General features: G+C 39.7%; 2 protein-coding genes and 1 long non-coding RNA gene across 4 annotated transcripts in view; 2 read left to right on the forward strand and 1 right to left on the reverse strand.

Moving 5' to 3' along the window:
* LOC106871983 (translation factor GUF1, mitochondrial) overlaps positions 1 to 4,883 on the forward strand; it is a 45,202-nt gene extending 40,319 nt beyond the window's left edge. For both annotated transcript variants that reach the window (XM_089353444.1, XM_014918775.3), the window contains exons 16-18: positions 442 to 487; positions 1,470 to 1,682; positions 3,085 to 4,883. In XM_089353444.1, coding sequence (XP_089209570.1) covers positions 442 to 487; positions 1,470 to 1,682; positions 3,085 to 3,210 — 385 coding nt within the window. In that variant the 3' untranslated portion in view covers positions 3,211 to 4,883. The remainder of the gene's footprint in view (positions 1 to 441; positions 488 to 1,469; positions 1,683 to 3,084) is intronic.
* A 2,176-nt stretch (positions 4,884 to 7,059) lies between these two features.
* On the reverse strand, positions 7,060 to 9,662 carry LOC149134944 (uncharacterized). The gene is made up of 2 exons (XR_016242167.1): positions 8,192 to 9,662; positions 7,060 to 8,008 (listed from the first exon to the last, which is right to left on the reverse strand). It is a non-coding gene; the product is annotated as an uncharacterized LOC149134944 (long non-coding RNA).
* LOC106871987 (putative arginine--tRNA ligase, mitochondrial) overlaps positions 7,634 to 12,699 on the forward strand; it is a 35,291-nt gene continuing 30,225 nt past the window's right edge. The window contains exons 1-2 of the mRNA XM_052969021.2: positions 7,634 to 7,767; positions 11,971 to 12,080. Of these exons, the coding sequence (XP_052824981.1) occupies positions 7,732 to 7,767; positions 11,971 to 12,080 (146 nt within the window). The 5' untranslated portion in view covers positions 7,634 to 7,731. The remainder of the gene's footprint in view (positions 7,768 to 11,970; positions 12,081 to 12,699) is intronic.

Here is a 12,699-nt window from a genome sequence, read left to right on the forward strand (position 1 = left end):
AGGTGTCTGACTTCTTTACATTCTGAGTTCAAATCCTGCTGAGGTCAACTTTTTTAAATTATGTCCCAAACACCAGATTAATGATGATAAAGTTGTATAGGCACACGCGTGGCTGTGTGGTTAAGAAGGTTGCTTTCACAATCTCGTGGTTTCAAGTTTAGTCCCACCGTCATCACTGTCATTGCCACCACTATCACCACAATCACTACCACTATTACAAGCACCACCACCACCACCACCACAACAACAATCACTTCTACAAGCATCACTACTACCGCCACCACCACCACCACCACTCCCACCGCAACACCACTACCACCAGCACCACTACCACCAGCATCACCACCACCACCACCATCATTATCACTACTACCTCCACTACCACCGCTACTACATAATACTGAACTACCTTGATTGATATGTTGTTTTTGTTTCTTACAGTTTTGATTATGAAGATTACGGATATCAGTCATCATCCCTTGTCAAGGTGAGTAGTAGTAGTAGTAGTAGTAGTAGTTGTAGTAGTAGTAGTGGTAGTAGTAGTAGTAGTAGTAGTAGTAGTCAAAAATAGTAGTAGTAATAGTATTAGTAATCAGAAGTAGTAGTAGTTGTAGTAGTCAGAAGTAGTAGTAGAGTTGTGTAGCTAAGAAGACCCCTTGTTGCTAGCAAAATGGTATACGCCGGCTGTGTGAGCAACTGGTTGTTTTAATGATAGAACAAACAAGGGAATTCCATTAGGAAAAGTTTTAATCGATTTTCTCAGTAACTATGGGGGCTAGGAAAAAAATACAAACTGCATTCCAATCTATGCACCCGTCTCTACATGTGTGCCATTTTTCACGTAAATCCACCCAGCCATTTGGCTGTGAACCTCAAGACAAGAAAGAATACAACAATCGCCCATGTCCAATTTATATTATAGATATATATGTGTATGTATGTGTTATTTCTTTACTACCCACAAGGGGCTACACACAGAGGGGACAAACAAGGACAGACAAACAGATTAAGTCGATTATACCGACCCCAGTGCGTAACTGGTACTTATTTGATCGACCCCGAAAGGATGAAAGGCAAAGTCGACCTCGGCGGAATTTGAACTCAAGAACGTAGTGGCACACGAAATACCGCTATGCATTTCGCCCGGCGTGCTAACGTTTCTGCCAGTGTATGTATGTGTGTGTATATGTTTATTTGTCTGTGTTTGTCCACCCCAACATCGCTTGACAACTGATGCTGGTGTGTTTACGTCCTCGTAACTTAGCGGTTCAGCAAAAGAGACCGATAGAATAAGTACTAGGCTTACAAAGAATAAGTGCTGGAGTCGATTTGCTCGACTAAAGGCAGTGCTCCAGCATGGCCGCAGTCAAATGACTGAAACAAGTAAAAGAGTAATTTATTATTTAATCCAAATCTTTTTTTGTTTTTTACCCTATTTGTTTCTTTTTATTTTTGTTCCTTCCGTACAGTTGATGTTCTCCCTGAATAGTAAACCTGTGGATGAGCTAACCATGATTTGTCATGTATCGAAAGCCAGACAACTTGCCAAGAGGACATGTGCTAAATTACAGACTGCCATACCACGACAGTTGTATCACGTGATCATCCAAGGAAGCACTGGCAGTAAAATCATCGCTCGAGAGGATATCAAACCTTACAAGAAAGACGTGCTTTCAAAGTGTGTAAGTATTTTTGAAGAGGTTTCTCTTGTTAATCTTTCTTTTCTTTCTATGCCTCATTCCTTCACTCTCTCTCTCCCTCATCATCATCGTTTAACAGCTGCTTTCTATGCTGGCATGGGTTGGACACAGGGGCCAGTCAGCGGCCCTGGCAATGATCACTCTCAGATGGTGCTCTTAGCGCTCCACTAGCAAGGATGCCAGTATTATCATATGAAAGCTCACAGCCTATTTTGCTGGGTATCATAGAAAGTGTTATCCCTCCTCAGGCAGCAGACTAAGGTGGCACTTGTTTTACTGGTCATGCTTCAAGAATCCTGCGAAGAATTCTTGCAGTTCCAAGCAATGCTGATTTTCGTAGGTATTCTATCTTCAGACTTGAACCGATCTTTTCCAGCCATGATGGTACTTGAGTGCTGATACTTCCAAGTACACCAATTACTATTGGTATCACGTCTTCTCTCTTCATTCACCACAATCTTCATATTTCCCACTTTTATTATTCTTAGTGTTATTATTATTCCTTCGTAACACAGTGTAGGTAAAAATGCAACGGAGTCTTTAGTCATCTGTCGAGTCACAACAAGGATCTCAGACAGATAATACTTTCCTTAAGATGTGTGCTATGCCCAATACGACTGCTTTTTGCAAGAGATCAATCTTGCATGGGATTTCCAGTTGCCTTAAGAAGCTTTTAAGTTTCAATGGGATTGAGCCCAGCACTCTCCACTCACCAGTGGTATCACTTTTACATTATTATTATTATTATTATTATTATTGAGAGAGCAGTGCATGCCATCAAAGTGACACTGGGGTAAAATATACGAAACCCTGCATACCCATCGTGACTACCCGTCTGATAAGGGTACACCAGGCACATGCATCACAACCATATGTGCATGACATCATGATCTCATATCAAGATAAACAGCACATGACCTCGCAGGTGGGGCCCAGTTAGAATTTTCTTCAGGTCGAGTAGCCCATCCTGCTCAAAAGGTCCCTGAATAAGGGTTGTTTAAGGTTGTTGAGCAAAACACCCATGTTTCCAAAGGTGAATTATTCAAACCCCAAAGAATTCCTCTCAACACATGACTATGATGCTCCCTCACTACTTCTGCTCATGATCAGAGATGTACATATCGTCAGCCACCAAGGGACATGCTCAACTGGTTAAGGTCAAACAACTGACAAGTAAATCTGTGGTATTGAGCAGAATATTTGCTGTAGCCCATCTTTTAATACCAAGACAAAACAATGTACATGATAACACTTCCAATCAATTAAGATCAGAAGCCATGAGAGCCACTGCCTGGTACTGCATCAGGGCAGTATTATTATTATTATTATTATTATTATTATTATTCCGCTGCTTGAACCCTTTGCCTCTGCTCTGTATTTACAGTATGGTGGTGATATCACACGCAAAATGAAGCTCCTTCGACACCAGGCTGAGGGGAAGAAGAAGTTACGTCGGATCGGAAACGTGGATGTCCCTCGAGATGCATTCATAAAAGTCCTGCAGAAGTGAAGCGTCCAGATTGCCAACCGATGCACAATGACACTCCGTTTCTGTCTGCGTCTAGAGACACAAATGCATAGATGCGAACTCATGTCCATATTTTTAGATGTGAGAGTGTGTGTGTGTGTGTGTTTATGTACAAGTGTGTAGTTTTGTGTGAATGTATACAAATATATATCCATTGAAAATGTATACGCATACTGTATGGGCAGAGAGAAGTTGATTGGCGGTCAAGCACATTGGGGTTACAGAGCTTAAGTTCATGGATATTGTGTATGTGGGGGGGGGGGGGCATGTTTGTGTGCGTGTTAGTGTGGCACATGTTTGTGTGTGTGTGTGTAGCGCATGTTTGTCTGTGTGTGTGTGTGCTGTATGTGAATGTGTTTGTATGTGTGTGCGTGTTTGTGTGTGTGTATGTACAGCACATGTTTGTGTGTGGGTGTGTGGCGCCTGTTTGTGTTTGTGTGCGTGTGCATGTGTGTTTGTATGTGTGTGTATGTGTGCAGCGGTGGTGATGGTTGTGGTGGTGGGGTGTGGATAGACAGGCAGCCACTTAGACATACACACAACAAAAACTGACCTCTGGCCAATATTAGGGAGTGGCGAGGGTGGTGAGCTGGCAGAATCATTCACACCCCGGGCAAAATGCACCACAGCATTTTGTCCATCTTTACATTCTGGGTTCAAATTTCACCAAGGTCAACTTTGCTTTCATCCCATTCAGGATCAATGAAATAAATACCAGTTGTGTACTGGGGTCGATGTAATCGACTTACACCCTCCCCTAAAATTGCTTGCCTTGTGCCAAAATTTGAAACCAGTATTAAGAAGGGAAGGTTTTTGTAAATTTTTTTTTTTTTTTTTTTTGGTATGATTTGTTAATTAATTAAAGTTTGGAATATTTGCATATTACCGGAGCAGTTGTTCTGTACTTGTTTTCATCAACTTATTCCAGCTTCATAATTAAGTTGGAAATTTACAAGAAATAGTGTGTGTGTCTGTGTGTCCCTGTCTGTTCCCCCCAGATATGAAAGTGTGACTTGCTCCAACAAATTAATTGCAAATATATTAATTTACTGAAGAACTATCCAAACCATAATAACAGGCTTCGGATAGTTCAACCAAAGAATACAGCTCTTGTTTTTGTGGTGCTATTGGTGGAAGCATGTGATATCTATTGAAATGACATATGCAGCATGGCTGTGTGGTAAGTAGCTTGCTTACCAACCACATGGTTTTGGGTTCAGTCCCACTGCATGGCACCTTGGGCAAGTGTCTTCTACTATAGCCTCAGGCCAACCAAAGCCTTGTAAGTGGACTTGATAGATGGAAACTGAAAGGAGCCCGCTGTACATATGTGTGTGTGTGTGTGTGCATATTTGTATGTGTGTGTTTGTGTTTGTCTGCCAACCATCGCTTGACAGCCAATGTTGGTTACCCTGTCAACAATGTTCTTTTTTTTTTGTTTTTTGAGTACAAACACACACAAACACATATCACATAAAAACTAGATATATGTCAGAACAATAGCATATCACATGATAGAGTGTGCTGTTTATTAGAATAATGAGATATTCCGTGAATCACTGTGATATTAATACTTTTTTTTTTTAATATCAATAATTTACTGTAAATAAATTCAAAATTGTTTCTGAATAAATAGAAAAATATGTTTATGTTTATTTTTTAATTTGTTTCTATTTATTGTTGATTTTTGTCTATCTTGTGTAAGATGTACGGATTATGATATTTGATGAAGGACCCTTTCTTGTATATAATGAATTGAAAATGTTTAAACTTCAATGAATATCTTATACCGAGTACATTATTCACTTGGCGGTGGATATCCCATGCATGGCAAGGCAGAAGAATACGGGCAATTCAAATGGCCATCAAGCGCTGCATTGTATCTCTTAAACAACACCTACAGAACAGTAAAAGTCAATTAGTACATTGTGTATATAATCATCATCATCATCATCATCGTTTAACGTCCGCTTTCCATGCTAGCATGGGTTGGACGATTTGACTGAGGACTGGCAAACCAGATGGCTGCACCAGGCTCCAATCTGATCTGGCAGAGTTTCTACAGCTGGATGCCCTTCTTCACGCCAACCACTCCGAGAGTGTAGTGGGTGCTTTTATGTGCCACCGGCACGATGGCCAGTCAGGCGGTACTGGCAACGGCAACACTCAAAATGGTGTATTTTACGTGGTGAGAACCACCATCGTTTTAATGGCCACTGTTCCATACCTGCATGGGTCAGATAGAATTTATTGAGGAAGATTATCTATGGCTGGATGCCCTTCTTGTTGCTGCCAATACTCACCTGTCATTTCTAACTCACACCTGTATTTTTCCCCATGGTTGCACATCTTCCCTCAGAAGACTGAAAATTAACAACACCATTATGGTGTTAGGAAGGGCATCCAGCTGTAGAAACTCTGCCAAATCAGATTGGAGCCTGGTGTAGCCACCTGGTCCACCAGTCCTCAGTCGAATCATCCAACCCGTGCTAGCATGGAAAGCGGACGTTAAACGACAACGATGATGATGATGATGATTTGTATGATGCTAAAACTATTTACAATTCTATCTACAAGACAGATTGTCCTAGCATTCATACCAATGGCACCCCAGAATTTGAATGTATCTACAACTTTACAAGTAAAGAATATTGATGAAATATTCCAATGAAAACAGCAATCCAGTCAAACACAATTGACATGGTATTGTATGACACAAGGAACGAAATCATGCCCAGAAAATATGGATATTATGTCTTCAGTTGGGTAGGATGGAAACAAGCATCTACAGGGTAACTTATGCAGCATTTACAAATCTTGTATGTGAGCCACAGATGTTTATCTGTACCTATTACATAGCCACAGAGAGTTATATAACAATAAGTGATAAGTGCAACATAGAGATTTTCCAACAAAGAACACAACAAGCTGATTTCAGCATCATTTTTGCCTATTTTCCATGCTGGCATGTGTTGGACGGTTTGACTGGATCTGACGAGTCACAGGACTGCAACGGGTTCTAATGATTTCTACGGCTGGATGCCATTCCGACTGGCACTACTGATGTCACCAAGTAACTTGCAAGAGAAATGTTTAGGGAAAAGACACCCAACCAATGACCTGAGTCGGGGTGTGTTTGAGAGAGGAGGTGGCTTTATGCTAGCTGTTGAAGGCTAAAGTATGATAGTGGGACAAGCGCTGGTGTCTTGCTATACAGGACTGCCCTGCATTATACATGAGAGCAGGTGAGAATAGGTATGATAAAGAGAAAGATGACAGTGGTGGAATACCAGAACATACTTTCAAGACATGAGAAAGAATACAGGAGGAGAAAAAAGGGTGAGTAATTTCACAAGAATGTGAGATCAGAGTGACAGATGGTTAAAGATGGGTGTGTAGAGGTGGATGTTGAGATTGATGAAGAAGGATGGAGGTGTGATTGGTGGGAAATATCATTATGGAGGGGTACAGATAAGAGTGATACAAGTGGCTTGGAGAAATGACATTTGTTATTCGTCTGTTATTTATTGTTTGTGATGGGACAGGCATGTTTTAAAGGGGAGAGTTTCCTAAAATGACCATATGGGCAGTCATATGTGCACACCCTTTTAGTACAATATTGTGTGTGTGTGTGTGCTTATGTATGTGTTTATGTGCATCTATTATATGAGTGCAAGCATATACCTTCACATGCACCTACACATGTGCACATGCTAATTCACAAATTCCTAATGTATGGATTCAAACACGAAAGCTATTGTTACTCTGGTAGTGACCAGCTTGAATTCCCCAAAGAACTTAAACAAATCTCGAAGAAACACACAATGAATCTGAATTAGAACGATTTTTAATTCATCTACAAATTTCCCTTGAAATTATTTCAGCCTAACCCCAACAAAATACTTGTTGCGCTTTAGCAGCAGCAGCAACAGGTTATAGGATGATGATGATTGCCGGGAGGTAACTTAAAATATTGTTCAACTGGAAGTGTTATAGGCATAGGAGTGGCTGTGTGGTAAGTAGCTTGCTGACCAACCACATGGTCCCGGGTTCAGTCCCACTTCGTGGCATCTTGGGCAAGTGTCTTCTACTATAGCCTCGGGCCAACCAAAGCCTTGTGAGTGGATTTGGTAGACGGAAACTGAAAGAAGCCCGTCGTATATATGTATATATATATATGTATGTGTGTATATGTTTGTGTGTCTGTGTTTGTCCCCGTAACCTAGAGGTTCGGCAAAAGAGACCGATAGAATAAGTACTAGGCTTCTAAAGAATAAGTCCTGGGGTCGATTTGCTCGACTAAAGGCGGTGCTCCAGCATGGCCACAGTCAAAAGACTGAAACAAGTAAAAGTGTAAAGGTCCACCAAAAAGTCTCAAAAAAACTGAAGAATATGTAATTGTGAGTGATCTCCCTTACACTCCAGCCGGTGAGTTTAATTAAAGCACCGCTGTGACATGTGCTTCTTCACACAACATCACTTAATCAGAAGTTTACGTTGAGCATGGCTGGACACTTCCGGCGTATCATCGCATCTAAAGTAAGTGTTCTTATGTTTTCTTAAAAATAAGAGATCAAAATTATGTGCTGATTGGTGGAAATATTATTCAGCGGACCAAATGCTTCGCGGTATTTCTTTCGACTCTTTTATGTTCTTAGTTCAAATGCTGCTTTGGTCGACTCTGTCTTTCATTCTCTCTGGGTCGATAAAATAACATATCACTTGAGCATTGGGTCGATGTGATCGACACCTTCCTCTTCTCAAAAATGCTGGCGTTTTACTGAAATTAAAAAGAGTTATTATTATTATTATTTGTAATATGTTGGTATCCATTACGGAAACACTGACCTGCTTTCGTTCCTCGGTTGTAAACATTGTTTATTGTATATGTTGTTAATGACTTTGAGAAAGCAAGAAAGTGAAGATTATATCGTCTTTATTCCTTTCACAATAAATTTCATACCTTATTTTTCTGCGACTCGTCTTCAGATGAACAGGACGGTGTTTTAAAGTTGTTTAGCCCAAGGTCAACTTTGAAACAGAAAGACTTATGATCAGCCGTAACTATCGCTTCATGTCTCTATGTATCTTGGACTACATTATCCAACGTGTACTCTTTTATTTAAAGACAAGTGAGATCTAAAGGATAATTTGGCTGTCGTTCTATGCAAATTAAGCAACCACATAGAAATTACCATCGATGGCTCGCATCTTTTGTTATTGTTTGGTGTAGGGTTGAGTCCTCAACAAACACAGGCTGCGAACCAGTTTCGATTCCTGTTGGATTCTTTTCAGTTTACTCGCATTATTATTACTCTTGAATAATACACTAAATACACTGCTTCTCGTTTTTCCTTCTATGAATCCCTCAGGCTTATTCCATACTCTATTATCTAATATGATGATGGGCGAACATTTACCTTGACCGCTCTCTGTATCGAATTTCGAATCTCAAATCCCATTTAGTTGGAAGTGACGCTAAAAGTCTTAACATTTCATAATTGATTTCCTTCCATCTTATTATTTTGTGATTTCCTGACAAATGACCTTTTCGTCTGTTACGAATAAAACTTTCGTAGAAGTACCAATAGTACTATTTATAGAAACTGTAATAATTTATTATTGTATAATAGCAATGAAAGTAGTAACCATAGTTAATGGTAGAGAAGTTATATGATTATTAAAGCAACGTTTTTAAAGAAAATAATGACAGTTCACACTTAATGGGAATGTGTGTGTATGTTACCTTGTCTGTCGTTCTGAATAGTTACCGTGGAGTCCTTACAATGACTGGAAAGTAGGTGTCCTTGCAGTAAAACTTCGAGAGTTAATAGATTGGCAAATTCGATAGAGTATCGCACAAAATGCTTTCCCCGCCCTTTAAATTCTTAGTTCGATTCCCACTGAAATCGACTTTATCTTTCTTCGTTCTAACCTCGGTAAAATTAACTACCAGTCAGATTCTGGATTTATTTGCTTTCCTATGATGTAGCCTACATATCAATGGAATGATAAATAAGAGAAAAATATCCGAAAACTATCGCCTGCCTTTTATCAGTTTTTGTTTGGTTTCATATAGTAACTATTTGATTTCTTATAGTTTCTATATACGTTTATGAAAGCGTGGCTTTAGTGGGTCCACGAAATTAACGATGAGGTTGGGTGTCTGACAAGTACAATAATGGTTTCGAATTTTGTCACGGGGTCAACAGTTTTTGAGGGGGAAAAAAGGAAGTCGATTACATCGACGCCAGTACTTGACTGGTCTCGAAAGGACAAAAGGCATAGACGACCTCGGCTGAATTTGTGTTATTTATAACCCTCGTTCTGTTTAATGAGCAGAGTTATCGCACTTTAGAACTTGGACTAAGAAAACAAATGTCTGATACTAATGAAAGGAATAACTGAGGCCAGGGATTTGGGAGCGTATAAAAAGCATAGTTAAGTAATACTGGTTTCGAATTTTGACACAAAGCCAGCAATTTCGAGGTAGGGATTAAGTCGACTACATCGACTCCAGTGTCCAACTGGTACCTATTTCATCGACCCCGAAACGATTGAAAGGCAAAATCAACCTTGGCGGAATTCGAACTCAGAGTGTAGCAGTAGACAAAATACCGCTAAGCATTTTGCCCTGCATGCTAACGATTTTTATTTCTTTATTGCCCACAAGGGGCTAAACATAGAGGGGACAAACAATGACAGACAAAGGGATTAAGTCGATTACATCGACTTCAGTGTCCAACTGGTACCTATTTCATCGACCCCAAAAGGATGAAAGGCAAAATCAACCTTGGCGGAATTCGAACTCAGAGTTTAGCAGTAGACAAAATACCGCTAAGCATTTTTCCCGGCATGCTAACGATTTTTATTTCTTTATTGCCCACAAGGGGCTAAACATAGAGGGGACAAACAAAGACAGACAAAGCGATTAAGTCGATTACATCGATCCCAGTGCGTAACTGGTACTTAATTTATCGACCCCCGAAAGGATGAAAGGCAAAGTCGACCTCGGCGGAATTTGAACTCAGAACGTAACGGCAGACGAAATACCGCTAAGCATTTCGCCCGGCGTGCTAACGTTCCTTATTTCTTTATTGCCCACAAGGGGCTAAACATAGAGGGGACGGGATTAAGTCGATTACATCGACCCCAGTACGCAAGTGCTACTTAATTTATCGAACCCCGAAAGGATGAAAGGCAAAGTCGACCTCGGCGGAATTTGAACTCAGAACGTAACGGCAGACGAAATACCGCTAAGCATTTCGCCCGGCGTGCTAACGTTTCGGCTAGCTCGCCGCCCTCAAGTAATACGTAAAATACTCCATACAGTGGACCAAATTGTTTCTGATTCTTCATGTTTACAGCTGACCTGTTACAAGTGGTAACCAAACGATCGAACAGGGGAAGCTTGTTTTGGCTATCGTTTCTTGCCGATTTGGCTGGCTTGGACAACTACCAGTCAGTGTATATCAAAAATGACCTGCAGACATGGCATCTGAAAGGATGTGTAACATAACTGCTGTTCTGTTTGTACTGTGTATTCTGATGTGTATGTATTTATATATGATGTGTCTGTGTAGGTGTATGTATCTATGTATATGTGGAAATTATTGGTGTCATTCAACGAATGCTAATGTTAGTATGTACGAACGACGTGGTATAAATGGGCTGAAAGAAAAGCTAGTTACACGACGGATCAAACATAATGGGCAACACAGACAACATCATTAGTACAAACAGAATCATCAATGTCACCATTGTTTTAACGTCCACTTTTTCATGCTTGTATGGGTCAGGCGAAATTGCGTGATGATCACTATAAGCTTTAAGCTTATAAAATACTATACATATATATATATATATATATATATATATATATATATATATATATATATATATATATATATATATAGGCGTAGGAGTGGCTATGTGGTAAGTAGCTTACTTACGAACTACATGGTTCTGGGTTCAATCCCACTGCGTGGCACCTTGGGCAAGTGTCTTCTACTATAGCCTCGAGCCGACCAAAGCCTTGTGAGTGGATTTGGTAGACGGAAACTGAAAGAAGCTCGTTGTATATATATATATGTATAAGTATGTTTGTGTGTCTGTGTTTGTCCCCCAACATCGCTTGACAACCGATGCTGGTGTGTTTAGGTCCCCATAACTTAGTGGTTCGGCAAAAGAGACCGATAGAATAAGTATTAGGCTTACAAAGAATAAGTCCTGGGGTCGGTCGATTTGCTCGACTAAGGCGGTGCTCCAGCATGGCCACAGTCAAATGACTGAAACAAGTAAAAGAGTGAAAGATATATATATATATATATATATATATATATATATATATATATATATATATATATACAGTTTCCATCTATCAAATCCACTCACAAAGTTTTGGTTTACCTAGGTGTATATTTGAAGCCCACACATTCAGACTGAACCCATAATTATCTGGTTAGGAAGCAAACATCCTAACCACAGCCACACCTATATGTGTGTGTGTGTGTGTGGATTGATGGAGAGAGAAAGAGAGAGAGAGTTTGAGTAGGAGGTGGAGGAGAGAGTGAGAGAAAAGTGACTGACATCATGAGGGAAAGAAGAGAAAAATGGAGGAAAGAAGAACAGCATAAAAATGTGTGATAAAATGTTATAACTAATTACCAGCCAACTAATTATTTTATTGATTATCATCTATTGAACATGATCCTGTTATTTTGCATTTCTTTATTCCTTCAGTTGTTCCAGTCATTTAGTCAATCAGGATTGCTGCCGAAATCACAAGAAACCAATTCTGTGGAGAAATTAGCTTCATTGGTCAAAGTGAAGAAAATATCAAAACATCATACGTAAGTTTTTGCTGTAAATTAAGTTCTAACAGAAATTAGACAGGCAAAAGCATGGCTGTGAGGTTAAGAAGCTTGCTTTCCAACCATGTAATTTTGGGTTCAGTCCCACTGCATGGCACCTTGGGAAAATGTCTTCTACTATAGCCCTAGGCTGACCAAAGCCTTGTGAGTGCATTTGGTAGGTGCAAATTTTGTTGAAGCCTATCATATATATATATATATATATATATATATATATATATATATATATATATATATGTATGTATGTATGTATGTATGAAAAATGCATTAAATACTACAAAACATACATGTAGGACAGACACAAGGACCCTAACCTTTCCTCAGTTATTGACCAAAAATACTAATACCCAGTTTAACGATAAAACTGGGAGCTTCGTATATTGGCAGCACCTACAAGATTTGCGTAGCGTTAGGGCTCAAGTGAACAAAATAATACAGGGTGGATGTACGAAAGTAAACAAATGTAATTTGAAATGAAAGACGAAGACAATAAATAACACCTTATTGCCACACACAAGATTGATGGATTAATGCCTGGGAGAAATCCTCAAAAGGATATAAAAACAGAATTAGTAAGAGAGGAGAAAAAGTCGACATC

This window comes from Octopus bimaculoides, chromosome 6 (genome assembly GCF_046866305.1).
Source record: "Octopus bimaculoides isolate indiv1 chromosome 6, ASM4686630v1, whole genome shotgun sequence".
Taxonomy (NCBI): Eukaryota; Metazoa; Mollusca; class Cephalopoda; order Octopoda; family Octopodidae; genus Octopus; species Octopus bimaculoides.